Source organism: Podarcis erhardii (assembly GCF_964252035.2).
Source record: "Podarcis erhardii genome assembly, chromosome: 3".
Lineage (NCBI taxonomy): Eukaryota > Metazoa > Chordata > Lepidosauria > Squamata > Lacertidae > Podarcis > Podarcis erhardii.
In genome coordinates this window covers 105,716,199-105,734,088 of record NC_138507.1, presented here as the reverse complement: position 1 = coordinate 105,734,088, position 17,890 = coordinate 105,716,199, and the positions used below count along the sequence as shown (strand labels likewise).

At 47.8% G+C, this 17,890-nt stretch overlaps 1 protein-coding gene across 5 annotated transcripts in view; it reads right to left on the bottom strand.

Annotated features, from left to right (window-relative positions):
* The window catches only part of LOC309337717 (cullin-9-like), a 33,872-nt gene that overhangs the window by 15,923 nt on the left and 59 nt on the right, over window positions 1-17,890 (bottom strand). Inside the window, exons 1-11 of one of the 5 annotated variants that reach the window (XM_081854431.1) lie at window positions 17,800-17,890; window positions 12,990-13,574; window positions 11,467-11,621; window positions 10,173-10,685; window positions 9,292-9,427; window positions 5,925-6,109; window positions 3,631-4,000; window positions 2,848-3,052; window positions 1,800-2,007; window positions 1,193-1,386; window positions 98-306 (exon numbers count right to left, since the gene is read on the bottom strand). In XM_081854431.1, the coding sequence (XP_081710557.1) occupies window positions 98-306; window positions 1,193-1,386; window positions 1,800-2,007; window positions 2,848-3,052; window positions 3,631-4,000; window positions 5,925-6,109; window positions 9,292-9,427; window positions 10,173-10,685; window positions 11,467-11,621; window positions 12,990-13,560 (2,746 nt within the window). In that variant the 5' untranslated portion in view covers window positions 13,561-13,574; window positions 17,800-17,890. Of the gene's footprint in view, window positions 1-97; window positions 307-1,192; window positions 1,387-1,799; window positions 2,008-2,847; window positions 3,053-3,630; window positions 4,001-5,924; window positions 6,110-9,291; window positions 9,428-10,172; window positions 10,686-11,466; window positions 11,622-12,989; window positions 13,575-16,360; window positions 16,527-17,072; window positions 17,089-17,799 lie in introns of those variants that run through there. The other 4 variants (XM_081854432.1, XM_081854434.1, XM_081854433.1 and 1 more) reach the window with 4 other exon arrangements.

The window sequence follows — 17,890 nt, the reverse complement described above, 5'->3', positions numbered from 1 at the left end:
AGGCCCACAAGGAAGGAGAGCACAGAGATACTGCTGCTAATGGAGAGCGTTCACCCTCCAGCCAAGATCCATCCTTAAAGCCTCAGCCACGTCATACCTGCATTCTCCTGGCTCAGGGGCAGCTTACGTCCAGCCAAGCGGCTAAGCACTATCCGAGCCAGCCTCTCGTTGGAGCTCTGGCCGGCTTGGCAGCAGCTCTGCAGGACTGCATGGAGGTCCCAGTCTTCCAGCTGCTCCGCCAGACCCTTGTGGTAGTCGATCAATCGGTTGAGCACCAGAAGCCCATTCCGAACTGCTGCCGAGGCCCTGGGGGAAGAAGGCAAAGGGAACCTGCATTGAGAGGCTGCGGGAAAGAAGTGGGGCCTCTCCTTCTTTAGAGGGTCTTCAGCAGAGGCTGCACAGCCGCTTCTCGGGGGTGTCATAGTGGGTTTGCTGCATCAGCAGAGGATTGGGCTAAATTACCTTCAAAAGGTCCCTTTCAAGTCTATAATTCCATGAGGCAGAATAGAACTCAGGCTCATACAGGATTTTCCAGCCCCGGAAAGCTAGGAGCCTCATATTCAAGGAAGATGAAGTGAACCTTCCCTCCAAAATCTCAACAGAAACGAAAGATCCCCTTGGTCTGGGCTCTTCTTAGCCTCAGAGTAAAGATAAATACCATACTTTTCCATGTATAAGATGCCCCCATGTATAAGAAGCCCCCTATTTTGGAAGACTCAATTTTTTTGTAGAGGATTGCCCAGGGTTGTTTAGCTTGTTTTAGGGGGGATTGCCAAAAATCACCCACTTGCGTCCAAAAATCCGCCTCTCATCTGTCCCCTCACTGGCAGAAGCTGTCAATTGCCCCCTCAATTGCTGCAGTGTCAGCCAATCAACAACAGCCATTGAGGCAGCAACCAGTAACACACTCAATAGCCGATGACAGCCAAGGCAGCAACCAATCAAACGTCCACCCTATGCACTATCCATGTATAAGATGACCCCCATTTTAGGATAATTTTAAAAGAAAACAATCTAGTTTTATACACGGAAAAGTATGGTATTCATACAATTTTTACTGAAGTTTTAAAATTATATCTCCTCTCTCTTCCCTTTCTCATTTTCCTTCTATAAATTTCCCTCCTCCTTATAATTTGAAAGCGTCAGATACGAACGCTCCTTTGCCTCGCCCAGATTCCCCCTTGAACCTCACCCAGGTGTGTTCAGCATCTTCTCGATCGAAGCAGGGACGGCGCAGAGCAAATTGCCAGGGACTTTGCTGGAAGCAGGACCAACGCCAGTGAAGAGCTCTTGCATTGCCCGGGCATCTGAGGGTTTCAGAGGGTAGTGCTTGTCACAGCCTCCTGGTAGCTCACAGTTCCCAGCTCCCAACAGTATCTTCAATGCCTGGGGGACAAAGACAGCGGCTGAATGGCAAGGAATAAAGCAGAGAGAGGAGTGGCGAACTGTAAATTCAGTAGACCAGTGGTTTCCAATTAGCGATCTCATTTTTCAAAAAGTCATGGATTTGCTCCCCCCCCCCCCACGCACATTTTTGAAACCGTTGATATCTCTGTGGTTGGTTGTGTTATGTGAATGGTGCCATGATACCCTCCAAAACATGTCCCAGCGCAAAATGGGACACACAACTTCTGGGCTGCGCTCCCACCCGAGTCACATGATCTGCATGGTGGCCAGAAATGGAAAGTACTGGGCAGTTGAAGGGTACGTGCTGCAGACCAGCAACTGGAAACCACTGCAATGCACATTCATGAAATTACATTGCACCCAAACCATACAGGATACGACAGGAAACGTACCGCTAAGCCAGCCTGCTGCACTGATGCAGACATGGAGTGCTTCTGCATGCATTGTAGCACGGAGCGCAGCCCCCCTCTGAGGGCAAAGAGGACCCGCCAGTCATACTTGGCCATGAACCGGGACAGCATCTGTAGTGCCAACACCATCACCAGCTTCTCCTCCACTCGATGACTCAGCAGCTCCACCAGCAACCTCCCCATTTTCTCCCTGTGGGCAGCAGAAGGGGCAAGTCATCGCAGGAGCCTGGCCCCTCAACAGACGGCTGGAGACCAGGCCCCAAGCACACAAAACCAGGCAAGGCAAATACGTCTTGCTACTGAACAGAAAATAACTTGTCAATAAATTGGTGATGCCAACTCTGGGAGGGAGAGGTGCTGTCCAGGCGGTACTGACCCATGACAGGGCCTTTTCAGTGGTGGTTCCCCAGCTGCGGAATCCCCCTCCTAGTGAGGGGAGGAATTTATATCAAACCATAATATCAAACCATGTTATCCACGGTAATATTTACACTACACATGAGAAAATCCTGCCTTTGTTTCCATCTGCTTACAATGGTCTCCTAAATTCAGGTAGGTAGCCGTGTTGGTCTGACGCAGTCGAAATAAATAAAAAATGTGTATCTGAAGAAGTGTGCATGCACACGAAAGCTTGTACCCAGAACAAACTTAGTTGGTCTCTAAGGTGCTACTGGACAATTTTTTAATTTATTTTGAATGGTCTCCTAGGTAACATATAATTTTTTCCTATTCTTTCATAAAGATTTTGTCCTCTTGGTTTCTCAGTTTTCCAGTCAGTTTTGCTATCTTGGTATAATCCATCAGCCTGGTTTGCCATTCTTCTCCGGTAGGGCCTATATATCTGAGTTTCTAACCCTGCTGGGGTGGGGTGTCAAATGTTACTGAGGACCATCAAAAACAGGCCTTGACCCTGGTGTAGATGTTACTGAGCTAGATGGAAGAATGTCCTGAATCAGCTTCCTTCCTGTGCCCAGAGCCTGTGGTAAGCAGTGGATATTAAAAAAGAAAGAACGAGGAGACCAGAACTGACCTTCTGGAGAGCTCACACTCCATCCTGACAACATGCCTCTCTTGCCTCTCTCGCTCAAGCTCTTCCTCCAAGATGCTGATGGCGAATCTGAGACCAGCCATCTGCTGCTCGGCGTCACAGCTGGGCTTCTGGATCATCTCCAAGGCATCAGAGAGCTGCTCGATGGTGCTCTTCTTCTTCCCGACCAGCTTCACACTGCAGAAAGCTGATCAACAGCTCTATCAGCACAACGGTCCTTCAGTCAGTTTCTTCTCAGCATCCTCGCACCTGCTTGCTCCTCCTCCAAGTCACCCACAGCACACAAAACCTTTTTGTCCCTAGAGGCTTTCCCTAGCATTTCTTTTTCCCCCGACAAGAAGCTACCCAGGCTATTATCAAACCAGAAACTTGATTGTGTTCTCGGGGTTGTGGGTTCAAGCCCCACGTTGGGCAAATGAGTCTTGCACACCACCTTCCCACTGGTTCCCATGCACACACTTTGGATAAGAAAGACCGAGCTAGACCTGACAAGAAACACAAGGTTGCTGCTGCGGGAAAAAGTAGGCCTCTCTCCAGAAGCCCGATAAAAAATTTCCCTTGTGCTGCTATGTTCTGCTTTTCTGCCCTCATGGGAAATACAAAATGTTGTGATGGGACAAGCTCAGCTACACAAATGTTCTAGAGGGCGAGGGGGACTCAATACAAGTCTCTCGTTTTAGGTGGCTCCTGCCATTACATCTAGTTCGGTCCAAGGCGAAGTCTCTTGAATGCAAAATTAAGTCCCAGTGTCTGCCAGTTACTTACCTTTGGTTTTCCCATCCAGCGTGTCTGGGTAAGAAAGTCCTTCCACTCTGAGGAGCTCATGAACCAGCTGAGTGTCTGTTTTCTCTTTCGCGGATGGAGCTGGAGAAGGCGCTTCGGTAGACAGCGAGTCCTCCTCTGTCTTTCTGGATGCCACGGCTTTAGAAAGGCTGCCACACTTTGTAGGGGCCAGGTCCACGTTTTGTCCATCTGTCCCTCCTTCGCTGGAGGAATACTTGAGATAGACGTGGGAGCTGCGCAGGTCACTTTGGGGGTTGTCCTGGCAGCGCCTGCTCAGGAACTGCAGCACTTTCTGAGCTAGCTCTACAGAGACAGACAGCGGGATCAGGCCTTCTTCGTCTAGCTCTGGCAGCTTGAAATACAGAGAGAAAGATTTGATGTACAGAGACCCCTTCCAGTTTTTTGCAACTAGAATCCTGGCAGCAGCTGTCGTGTATAAGAACTCTTATTATTATTATTGGGGATGTCTTTTGTCACTACACCTAGAAGAAATGCTTTTCCTTTCCTGCCCTGATCTGACCACAGTCATCCATGCGACAGTCACCTCCAGGCTTGACTACTGTAATTCGCTCTACACGGGGCTGCCCTTGAAACTGTCCCACAAACTCCAGTGGGTACAGAATGCTGCAGCAAGGCTCCTCACAGGGTCCCTGCCATGGGAGCATATTCACCCAGTGCTTTACCAGTTGCACTGGCTCCCAGTGGAGTATAGGGTCAGGTTCAAGGTGCTGATTTTGACCTTTAAAGCCCTTTGTGGCTTAGGGCTCTCGTATTTATGGGACCACCTCTCCTGGTATGCCCCGCAGAGGACGTTAAGGTCCATGAATAACCATAGATTAGAGGTCCCAGGCCCTAAGGAAGTCAGACTATCCTCTGCCAGGGCCTTTTCAGTGATGGCTCTGACCTGGTGGAATGCTCTGTCCCATGAGACTAGGGCCCTTCAGGATTTAACCTTCTTCTGTCGGCCCTGTAAGACAGGGCTATTCTGCCTGGCCTTTAATTTGAATTCAGCCTGATCTTTTATTTCCCTTCTCTTCCCTCCCCCTCCCCTTTTATGAAGATTACCCGCTCAGCTAATTCTCCCCTGGCCTCCTCGCTGGCCCAAGTAGGACTAATTCAGCCAGCTAGTCCTGGTGACTATCTAATGCTAAATTGATTTCTGAACTTTGAATTTTATTGTTATTCATGTTTTTATACTGTATTTTATGTTGCTTTTACAATTAAGTGTTTTAAATTTGTTGTTAGCTGTCCTGAGCCCGGTTTTTTGAACCAGGAAGGGCGGGGTATAAATAAGTAAATAAATTATTATTATTATTATTATTATTATTATTATTATTATTATTATGGTCTTTTCTTGAATGTTGTTTTAAACATCTTTTTTAATTCTTCATGAATACCACCCCAGAACATTTTGATTTTCTCACATCCCCACCATACATGATACATTGTTCCTTCTGACATCTTACATCTCCAGACTCAGAACAGGGAGTAGCAACAGAAATAAGAGAGGCACCGGCTCATTCCTACCTTAAATGAATCTCCCACTACAAATACAAGATGGGTGACACCTGGCTTTAGAGCAGTACATGTGAAAAGGATCTAGGAGTCCACAAACTTGACATGAGCCAACAGTGTGACGCGGCAGCTAAAAAAGCCAATGCAATTCTGGGCTGCATCAATAGGAGTATAGCATCTAGATCAAGGGAAGTAATAGTGCCACTGTATTCTGCTCTGGTCAGACCTCACCTGGAGTACTGTGTCCAGTTCTGGGCACCACAGTTCAAGAAGGACACTGACAAACTGGAACGTGTCCAGAGGAGGGCAACCAAAATGGTCAAAGGCCTGGAAACGATGCCTTATGAGGAACGGCTAAGGGAGCTGGGCATGTTTAGCCTGGAGAAGAGGAGGTTAAGGGGTGATATGATAGCCATGTTCAAATATATAAAAGGATATCACATAGAGGAGGGAGAAAGGTTGTTTTCTGCTGCTCCAGAGAAGCGGACACGGAGCAATGGTTCCAAACTACAAGAAAGAAGATTCTACCTAAACATTAGGAAGAACTTCCTGACAGTGAGAGCTGTTCGACAGTGGAATTTGCTGCCAAGGAGTGTGGTGGAGTCTCCTTCTTTGGAGGTCTTTAAGCAGAGGCTTGACAACCATATGTCAGGAGTGCTCTGATGGTGTTTCCTGCTTGGCAGGGGGTTGGACTCGATGGCCCTTGTGGTCTCTTCCAACTCTATGATTCTATGATTCTATGGTTCTTCCCAGCCCTTTACCTTCTCGTTCTGCTGGATGAGCTGGACCACTTCCTGCTGCTCCTGCTGTTCTAGCTTCTTAACGAAGAAGAGGAGCTCCCACCATTCTGCCCGGCTCAGAGTCTCAGACTTCTCCTTCATATGATCTGTCAGGTATGGCGCTGAGTACAGGCCCCGAAGTGGTTTGTGGTACGTTGCCTGATTAGCTTGCAGGTGAGCACAAAATAACAGAGGGGTGTTTTATGGCTTCTCAAGAGAACGTCGTTTTAAATGCTGTCCTCAAAGCAAAAATCCCCTTGCAGAGCAACCTGGTCCAGGTGGAAGAAACAGCCATTTTTTTCCAACCCCACAAAGCAACTTTAACACTATAACACACTCCTACAGGTGCGCCTACACAGAAGTAGGTCCTGCTGAGTTAAACAGGGCTTACTCCCAGGTAAGCAGATATAGGTTGGCTCTGCTAATGGACAGGTCAAAGGGGAAGGAAAGGAAATGTAACGAAAAAATGGGAAACCAACTGAATTTCTTGTTATATAATGACACTTCCAAGTGCCGTCTTTGGGCTCCTTTGAGAGCAAGGGCAGGGTATAGATTTAATAAATTAACATAATGAAACAAATGTTTGTGCAAGGTAAGCCAGTATTCTCATCTCCATAATACAGATGGGAAGCTTAGGCCTAGCGACTGACTGTCCTAAGGCCATGCACTGAGCTCAGGGGCAAGATGAGCTTTGAGTCCAAGGCTTCAATGAATTCAAAGCCAGAGAAATACCGTATTTTTTGCTGTATAAGACTCACTTTTTCCCTCCTAAAAAGTAAGGGGAAATGTGTGTGCGTCTTATGGAGCGAATGCAAGCTGCGCAGCTATCCCAGAAGCCAGAACAGCAAGAGGGATCGCTGCTTTCACTGCGCAGCAATCCCTCTTGCTGTTCTAGCTCCTGAGATTCAGAATATTTTTTTTCTTGTTTTCCTCCTCCAAAAACTAGGTGCGTCTTGTGGTCTGGTGCGTCTTATAGAGCGAAAAATATGGTAATCTCTGATGCCATATATAGGAAGGAACATGGGAAGCTGCTTTGTAACAAGCCAGACCATTGGTTCATCTTGCTCAGCATTCCTGACACTTGACTGATAGAACTGCTCCAATATGGCCGTGGGAATGGGAAAATCCAAGAAGGCGGGTGGGAGGCCTTTTGCCTTTGTTTTTTAATTGCTGTTATTTTTTACCTACCGTATTTTTGCGTCCCATAAGGCGCACCTAGTTTTTTGGGGGGGAAATAAAGGGGGAAAATTATTTCCTCCCCCCCAGGCGCGGGGCTGGGGCAGGGGAGGCTTCCCCCAACCCCAGCCCCCAAACAGGCAGCTCTCTGCAAGCTGTGGGAGCCCAGCGCTGGCTCCCGCTGCCTGCGGAGAGGTCCGCGAAGCCTGGAGAGCGAGAGGGGTCGGTGTGCACCGACTCCTCTCGCTCTCCAGGCTTCACCGAAAGCCTGCATTCGCCCCATAGGACGCACACACATTTCCCCTTCATTTTTGGAGGGGAGAAAGTGCGTCCTATAGGGAGAAAAATACGGTATGTCATTTTAAACTATGATATTAATGCTGTATTCTTAGTTTTAGATTTTTACTTATGTGGACATTGTTTTCCATTTGGTTGTAATTTTTTTTTATATGCTTTATTTATTGTTTATGACTTTTGTCATTATGCCTTGAGCATTGTTTTTAACTAGGGAAAAGAGGCATACAAATAAAATGATGATGATGATCACCTACTAGCTGACCCTTTTAACTGGAAATGCCAGGGGCTGAACCTGGAGCCTGCGCTGTCAGGCAAGGAATGCCGAGAGAAGAAGAAGAAGAAGAGTTTGGATTTGGTATCCCGCTTTATCACTACCCTAAGGAGTCTCAAAGCGGCTAACAATCTCCTTTCCCTTCCTCCCCCACAACAAACACTCTGTGGGGTGAGTGAGGCTGAGAGACTTCAGAGAAGTGTGACTGGCCCAAGGTCACCCAGCAGCTGCATGTGGAGGAGCGGAGACGCAAACCCGGTTCCCCAGATTACGAGACTACTGCTCTTAACCACTATACCACACTGGGAGGATTTAACTCTTTATTGTCAAAAGTACACCTACAAGTTAGGAAAAGGCATGTCCATCAGTCTGACGTCTCTCAGCTGCTCCTAGATGTGCAGCTGATGAGGCAGTTGCTGCGACAGATAGGCACCCCCCTCAACCTCCACTTATGTATCTTCCCCCCCGAGTTGCACACAAAGAAGCAGAGACTATGCCTTTGTGTAACCTGCCTCTGCTCCTCCCATTGCAACCCTCTCCTGGTCCAGGGAGACAGTGCAGCAGGAGAGGTGGGGGCAGCAGGAGGAGGTGTGGAAGCCCTTGACCCTATACCAGCCTGGCCTCTCTCTCCCTCCTCTGGCACCGATTCTTCACTCTCCAATCCTGCAGCGTCTCCTGCCTCTGCCTCGAGCCTCTTGGTTGTTACAGGCTAAGCCAGATCACTGATCCTTCTCCTAAGTCAGCCTCCAACCTCGCTTCTCAGCATCCAGCCCATTCCTGACAGCAAAGCATGTGCTCTCATTGCTGAGCTTTGATAATGGAGAAGGGGAGAGGGGAATATCCTTTCAACAGTCCATTTCACCTATTCATGACTCAAGTGAGCCAGGGAAAGAATGGACTGAAGCAAGCCTACAGAGAAAGTGCAAGCAGCAAGAACGCAGCTCAAAGACAGAGATTAGAACCATGAATGATCAGCTGAACAGTAGGCCCTTTGTGCCTTTGGGCCCTCTTATTTACGGGACCGCCTCTCGTGGTATGCCCCACAGAGGACCTTAAGGTCCATGAATAACCATAGTTTAGAGGTCCCGGGCCCTAAGGAAGTCAGACTATCCTCCACCAGGGCCAGGGCCTTTTCAGTGATGGCTCCGACCTGGTGAAATGCTCTGTCCCAGGAGACTAGGGCCCTTAAGGATTTAACCTCCTTCCGTCGGGCCTGTAAGACAGAGCTATTCCGCCTGGCCTTTAATCTGAATTCAGCCTGATCTTTTATTTCCCTTCTCTTCCCTCCCTCTCCCCTTTTATGAAGATTACCCGCTCTGAGACCCCACAGCTAATTCTTCCCTGGCCTCCTCGCTGGCTCAAGTAGGACTAATTCAGCCAGCTAGCCCTGGTGAACATCTAATTATGCATATTAGATGGATTTCCCCTAAATTGATTTCTGTGAATTTTATTGTTATTCATGTTTTTATACTGTATTTTATGCTGCTTTTACAACTAAGTTTTTAAAATTTGTTGTTAGCTGCCCTGAGCCTGGTTTTTGAACCAGGATATAAATAAAAAGATATTATTATTATTATTTATTATAGCATCCCAGCACTGCCTTACCTGTGTCCCGTCTCAGAGAAGCTGTAAGGCTGGTTAACTTTTCTTGGGCTTTCTCATCTGCATGCCCCGAGGAACCAATGATCTCAACCATGTGCCAATGCACCCAGTATGTGCGGCCCAGAGACTCCCAGTAAACCTGGAAACAAACAGGGGCCAACATAAAAAAGAAGAAGACTCCGCCTACTTGTCCTGCAAGCAATTTGACCTTGCCCCTTATACGATTCAGCAGCCATAATGATTTATTGTTTATATGCCACCCATCTGAAAGGGTTGCCCCAGCCACTCTGGGCGGCTTCCAACAAAATTTTAAAACCACAGTAAAACACCACACATTAAAAACTTCCTGATACAGGTCTGTTTTCAGATGAAATAGTCAGGTAGTTGCTTATTTCCTTGACATCTGATGGGAGGGCGTTCCACAGGGCAGGTGCCACTACTGAGAAGGTCCTCTGCCTGGTTCCCTGTAACCTCTCATCTCACAATGAGTGAACTGCCAGAAGGCCCTCGGTGCTGGACCTCAGGGTCCGGGCTGTACAACAGAGAGGCCCATCCCAGTCAGAACAAAACCCTCCTCTTGACACAGTGGTGATTCTGCTGCTCATACCACCAAGGCCAGAACAGCTTCAGAAACCCAACGAGATCCCCAAACATCAAAATTCCATAGCTTACGGCAGTGGTTCTCAACCTGCAGGTCCCCAGATGTTGTTGGACTACAACTCCCATCATCCCTGAGCTCTGGCCTTGCTAGCTAGGGGCGATGGGAGTTGTAGTTCAACAACATCTGGGGACCCACAGGTTGAGAAAGGTGGGTACGGCAACCCCTGGGTCCCAGAAGCCAGGATGTTCCCCTCTCCCAGCTTTGCCCCCAAACTCAGCAATACCTGGATGGGTGGCGTGCCGTCATTGCTCTGAAGGAACTCGCCTTCGTCTCCCGCACAGACTTTCTCGTAGTCTTCCAACATGCGCACGCGCATGCCCCGCACCAACTTCTCCTGCACGTACTCCACGTAGCTGTTGCGACTGGGGAAGGCCGAGCGCAGCTTGAAAGTGCCAGTCTCCTTCTGGGGGAGCCGAGCGGCTGGCAGGACGGTGGTGCCACTGGGAGCCTGGGACTGGAAGATAGACTGAGCTGCCCAGGGCGGCTTCCTGCTGAGGGTCCAGAACTGCCAACCGCGATCCCAGCCCATGGCCTGCACCAGCTCTGAAACAAGGCTGGCCATGGCCATGCTGAAGTCAAACTCGCGCTGCAGCCTTTTGCTGTCCCCGGAGCATGCACTGAAGGGCTCAGAGGCTGCATGCTCCCCTCCCAGGTCTGTGGTGCTATGGTGTTTGTCCACGAGGGAGGTGGCACATAGGTAGCGCTTCACCAGAGAAAACAGCAGCTTCCCTGGAATCTGGAGCAGGGAAGAAGGTGAAGAACTATGAAGAAATAGCCATGTAAACTTGATTCACATCCATTATTTAAAGCGGCCTTTTATTCCTTGCTGATGGAGACCATTATTAAAAGTTCCTTGATTTAAATCAGCCTTTCCCAGCTCTCCAAATTATTTTGGACTTTTAACTCTCATCAGCCCTGACCGCTCACTGTGACGGCTCGGAACAGCAGTCCAAAACATATTCAGGGTTAGTGATGCTTTTTGCAAGGCTGATTTTGTGAGGCAGCTTGAACGTGCAAATAGAGAGGATATAAATAAAGTAATGGGGAGATCTCCGTGCCCTTGTCCCCCTGCCTTCAATAAATAAAATAATAATAATAATAATAATAATAATAATAATAATAATAATAATAATAATAATAATTTATTTGTACCCCGCCCACCTGGCTGGGTTTCCCCAGCCACTCTGAGCGGCTTCCAACAGAACACTAAAATACAATAACCTAATAAACATTAAAAGCTTCCCTAAACAGGGCTGCCTTCAGATGTCTTCTAAAAGTTTGGTAGTTATTTTTCTCTTTGACTTCTGGTGGGAGGGCATTCCACAGGGCGGGTGCCACTACCGAGAAGGCCCTCTGCCTGGTTCCCTGTAACTTGGCTTCTTGCAGCGAGGAAACCGCCAGAAGGCCCTCGGCGCTGGACCTCTCTCCAGGTTACTTCACAATTATCTCGCCCACACACCCCTCGAATATACCTCCATACCTGTACTGGAAGCAGCCCCATCTAGGTCAGTTAATACCTGTGGAAGGGGGATCCCCTCAAAGGACATGCAGTGCTCTTCTGAGGATGTTGTTTCTGCAAACAGCTCGAGGAGGGTGTAGCGGCTGTCGAAGTCCATGTGTTGTTCAATGCCATCCTGCCGGCTCAGGGACAAGAGGACATAGGCTCGGCTTCCTGAAACCAGAGATATCTAATATGGTACTTCCTTTGCATGTGTACTAAAGCATCTTCTTGCTCACAGAACTCCCGTCTCCACAGTAAGACGGGGGGTCAGTTCTTTCACACTGACATACGCAATAGAATACATAAAATGAGGCAATTCCAGGTAGCAGCTTACAGAATGAGGCTCAGGGGATTAACTCTTGACAAAAAACTAAGTCAGGAAGCAGTTAATGACCTTAAAGGTAAAGGTAAAGGTACCCCTGCTCGTACGGGCCAGTCGTGTCCGACTCTGGGGTTGCGCGCCCATCTCACTCTAGAGGCCGGGAGCCAGCGCTGTCCGCAGACACTTCGGGGTCACGTGGCCAGCGTGACGAAGCTGCTCTGGCGAGCCTTCACCAGCGCAGCACACAGAAACGCCGTTTACCTTCCCGCTAGAAAGCGGTACCTATTTATCTACTTGCACTTAAGGGTACTTTCAAACTGCTAGGTGGGCAGGAGCTGGGACCGAAAGACGGGAGTAATGACCTTACTCTAAGCCAAAGTATGGCATAGTGGGACTGGCAAAATGCTTCTGCCCACACAGAGCAGCTCTTCATGCTCGAGGCAGAAATGTGCATACTAGGTTCCAGGCAAGAAAATGTCTGGGGTGTCCCTTTTTGCGACTGTGAGGTGCATTCATCAAATGCAAACGGATTCCTCATCATTTAAAATAAAGCCAGTGCCCTAATATGGCTTTGGGAATCATAACTGACAGTCACCCTATATTTTTTTAGTAATTCAACCATTTATTAGAAGTATTAACCAAGGCTGAACAAGAAATAATTTTCATAGGATATTAAGGGGGGGAGAGGATAGTGTCTGTTTACATCAGTACGGGGATGACGAAAGCATTGGCTAGGCACTGTCATTTAATGCAACTTACAAAAGAACATGTCTTAAGATACTTTAGAAGCCTTAGGTCCAAACCAGACTTGTAGCATCACCCGGTGAGGTTGATAATTAATGGGATCAGAGCAAGCAGGGAGGGAATTTAACCCTTTTGGCTCCTTCTGTGGACTGAGGAATATCCCTCCTCTAAAATTAGTATTTCTATTAGGAGAAACCTTTCCCCCATCCCACCCTTGACACCAATAAGAGTCTGCAAACACCAGCTTGAGAGGAGGACTTTCCTTCAGGACTGCTGCACAGGAGGAAAGGATTAAATATCTGTTCATGCATGCTGCAATCTTGATAATTATCAGTACACGCATACCATCTGATGCCAGTTGCATTTTTAAAAACCCTGTGTATTAAATACAAAGGGCTATTGTAGTCCTTAGACAGGAATTGCATCATAGCTGGAGTCAGTCCCTAAAAAAGAACAAATCTTCTGAGTCTCACCTGCATCGTGCGAAGCCAGAGCCCTCAGGATCTTGCCTGCGCTGCGACGGATCTGCTCCTCCTCGTTACACAGCATCTTCATCAGCAGACTGAGGGCACCCGTTTCCTTGAAGACCCCCATCAATGAGCCAATACTGGCATAAGCACTGAGCACTTGAATGGTGTTCAGAATGGAGGACTGAGGGACTGTGGTGCTGGCCATTTGCCAAGCAGCCCGCTGCACTAAGTTCCTGACATCGGCCTTCATCTCCGAAAGAGATGCTTCATCCAACGTGACATCGGGAGGGAATATTCTGCGTGAACGCTCTTCCTTGGGTGTCTTCTTGCCTAAGAGTGTTGGGCAGTTGGCATAGGCATCATCTGCCGACATCCACATCAGGAAATTCTCCATGCTGCTCTCTGCTGAACAGCTGCCAGGCCTACTTCCTGTACCATTTTCCAGGTTCCAGCGAATCAGGTATTCAACGTGCCCATTGTGACCTCGGCGCTGCCGGATTAACTCCTCAGGATAGCTCTGAATCTTGGGTCCGAGATGCACTAACACATTCCCATTTTGCCTCTCAATCACCATGACAGGGGAAGCACCTGCCAGCGCAGAGAGAAGCAGGTCACAACCTCTGGAACCACCTCTAAATAGAGGACTATAGAAACGTTGAGTAAGACAGCCCCAAATACAGGAACATTGCTTTGAGACACAACTACGGCATGTTCAGTGTGCTGTTAGAAACTACTACCCAAGGAAGATGACACATTCCTCAAACTCGGCAAATAGCCGAGATCCTTGTTGGAGTTACCTCTCTTCCTACTGGATCTCAGAATACTAAAACTCTGGACCATGCAATGAAGCTGAACATGGGAAGATTCAGGGCAGACAAAAGAAAAGAACTTCTTCACACAGTGCATATTTTAATTTGTCTGAATTAATTTTAAGGTGTATTTTAATTGATGCCTGTTTTTATGTATACAGTGGTGCCCCGCAAGACGAATGCCTCGCAAGACGAAAAACCCGCTAGACGAAAGGGTTTTCCGTTTTTCGAGGCGCTTCGCAAGACGAATTTCTCCATGGGCTTGCTTCGCAAGACGTTGTCGTCTTGCGAGTCTTGCGATTTTTTTCGCTCCCCCCCCTTTTTCTAAGCCGCTAAGCCGCTAATAGCCGCTTTGCCGCTAAGCCGCTAATAGCGCTAATCCGCTAATAGGGTTGCTTCGCAAGACGAAAAAACCGCAAGACGAAGAGACTCGCGGAACGGATTCTTTTCGTCTTGCGAGGCACCACTGTACTGTGTTATTTACCGTATATGATGTTATCTGAACCCGGCTCCGGCCAGGGAGAGCGAAGTACAAATAATAATTAGTAGTAGTAGTAGCAGTAGTAGTAGTAGTATATTTAAACTATGGAATTCACTGTGGCCAAAGGAAGCAATGGGTACCAACTGGGATGGGTGAAAAAGAGAATTAAGAAAATTTATGAAAGATATAAGTATCAATGATTACTACTAGTAGTAGGTTCTACTACATTATCAGATGCAGTATGCTTCTGAATGCTAGTTGCTGACAATCACACATGGGGAGAGTGCTGTTGCACCAAGATCTTGTTTTGGGCTTCCCATAGGCATCTGGCTGGCCATTGTGAGAACAAAACGATGGATGAGATGAGTCACTCGCCTGATCCAGTTGGGCTATTTTTATGTTCTTTTATCCACTCATGCCAACTTGGGCTGCCCCTTCAAACAACTTCAACCAGGGCCAACATATTTTGTGAATGTCAGGAAGCCTGACAGTGAACATGCATCTATAACAGTTTGCACTAATTATTTGTTTCTAAAGATAGCATTCTGGAATATGGACAAGCTGTTCCATACCAAAGGGTTTCAAGAAGACCTATAGAACTTTATTGTCTCCTAATGGAAATCCGACTGAAGTATACTTCTCTTCAGTATACTTCTCTATAGAGAAATTTTAGTTCAGTACAGACTTCGTGACCATAGATGAAGCTGGGCAAAAAGTAATTCACTGTCAACACAGCACAAAACTGAAAGCTGTCGTAATCTAATGAAGTGTGACCTAATGCTACACTGGAATTTAAGCATGTGTTCTCCCTCAAATTATTCCGTGCCTGCTGTCTTCTACTCTTACATCCATTTCCCCCACTTATAAGCAACCCATCTTGGACAAGTATTTGTCCTAGAGACAGATGTGAATAACTTGCTAGCTTATATATTTTCAAAGGGAGACTGCCTGTTACTATTTCATTTCAGTGATCTTGTTGTACAGGTGGAGATATAGCACAATCTAACCTAATTGGGTCAACAACTTCTACACTCCACTGGAAGACAAACCACACATGGGGCTTATGTCATCTTGTTAGGCAGCATGTTTTTATATTCTCTTTTAATTAACATCCAGCCTGAAAAAGAAATCTAATGAACCTGAAAGCCTGCACACAATTTTGTGGTGTATAGGTCAAGACAAAAGGTACCACACTACTGTTGCTTTTGGAGCTGTTATTTTAATGATTCAACAAGCAGTTTTCGTTTGTTTTGAAGACAGGCTGGTTTGGATCTATGCAAGACACAGGCAAATAATGGTTGTAATTATAAATGATGCACAACAGCTAGCTGAGGTTAAAAACTGCCTTAAAAATTTTGTTCTATTCATTTCAGCATCTAACAGTAACTGGAATAGTCTATGAAAGATTATGCACCTAAACTACATTTTTATTTAAGGAATTATGAAGACCACATCTTTCTTTATTAAAGAAGAATCCTCTTTGCAGCTTCACATCACAGTTCAAGGTCTGTAAGATGGGCATCCTTCAACAAATCTGTTAAAGACGTCCTTCTTGAGGAATACCAGGGACACCCGCCCACCACCCAAAATGTTTGAAAACTACGGCTGCCATAAAGGTAAAGGGACCCCTGACCATTAGGTCCAGTTGTGACCGACTCTGGGGTTGCGGCGCTCATCTCGCTTTATTGGCCGAGGGAGCCAGCGTACAGCTTCCGGGTCATGTGGCCAGCATGACTAAGCCGCTTCTGGCGAACCAGAGCAGCGCACGGAAACACTGTTTATTTTCCCGCCGGAGTGGTACCTATTTACTTTGACGTGCTTTCGAACTGCTAGGTTGGCAGGAGCAGGGACAGAGCAACGGGAGCTCACCTCGTCGCGGGGATTCGAACTGCCAATCTTCTGATTGGCAAGTCCTAGGCTCTGTGGTTAAACCCACAGTGCCATCTGCATCCCATAGGGCTGCGCAAATGTGCTAGCTTGCACGTGCCAGCGTGGGATCTTGCCAGTCTATCCCATATAGCATATTCTACCCAAACACTTTTCAGTTGAGATCAGTTTCTTGTTAAAAAGCACTCAAAAAGTACCGTTAGGATGCCATCCAGAGGAGCAGCTGTGTTTGTAGCAGAGAGAGAAAGGGCAGCACCATAAAGACGTCCAAATCTATCAGGGCTTGAGCCTGCAAATGTTGTATCCAATGAATTGGGCTCCTTTTGATATTTAGATTTATTTTTGGGCCGGCTGCAAAGCTTACGGCGAGGCTCTGACTATGTGAGGCTCTGACTATGTGTGTATAGGGACGCGGGTGGCGCTGTGGGTAAAACCTCAGCGCCTAGGACTTGCCGATCGCATGGTCGGCAGTTCGAATACCCGCGGCGGGGTGCACTCCCGTCGTTCGGTCCCAGCGCCTGCCAACCTAGCAGTTCGAAAGCACCCCTGGGTGCAAGTATATAAATAGGAACCGCTTACCAGCGGGAAGGTAAATGGCGTTCCGTGTGCTGCGCTGGCTCGCCAGATGCAGCTTGTCACACTGGCCACGTGACCCGAAAGTGTCTGCGGACAGCGCTGGCTCCCGGCCTATAGAGTGAGATGAGCGCACAACCCTAGAGTCTGGCAAGACTGGCCCGTACGGGCAGGGGTACCTTTACCTTTATAGATCTAATAAATAAACAAAATAATGATCAGGTATAGATAGATGATAAAATGAGACTGCACTACACACACACACACACACACACACACACACACATGTTATCATATATCAAACCTAGACAGCATCTTAAAAAGCAGAGACATCACCTTGCCAACAAAGGTCCGTATAGTTAAAGCTATGGTTTCCCCAGTAGTGATGTATGGAAGTGAGAGCTGGACCATAAAGAAGGCTGATGGCCGAAGAATTAATGCTTTTGAATTATGGTACTGGAGGAGACTCTTGAGAGTCCCATGGACTGCAAGAAGATCAAACATATCCATTCTTAAGGAAATCAGCCCTGAGTGCTCACTGGAAGGACAGATCCTGAAGCTGAGGCTCCAATACTTTGGCCACCTCATGAGAAGAGAAGACTCCCTGGAAAAGACCCTGATGTTGGGAAAGATGGAGGGCACAAGGAGAAGGGGACGACCGAGGACGAGATGTTTGGACAGTGTTCTCGAAGCTACCAGCATGAGTTTGACCAAACTGCGGGAGGCAGTGGAAGACAGGAGTGCCTGGCGTGCTCTGGTCCAGGGGGTCATGAAGAGTCGGACATGACTAAACAACAACAACAATCATATATATGTGATAACGCTGCGCCGCGCTGCAGCTGCAGCTCGGGCTCGGCCGCCTGTCGCCAATGCTGCCCCGTTCCCACGGGGTCTCCTGAAGCGACGGCAGGGGCCGGGGTCCCCATGGAACGCAGGAGGCGCGCGAGCCTTGGACGCTCGACAGCTGCGGGTTCGATCCCGCCGGAAGCCTCGAGATTATAGGCTAACCTCACTCGCAACCTGCCCCCCCCCAAAAAAACCCTCACAACATGAATACACATACACAAAACAACAACAGCAACAATTACCCGCAACCCTTCGGGCGGGCGAGCCTTGTCGGCAGCCTCCCTTACTTTATCCAGCCTAGCAGCTGC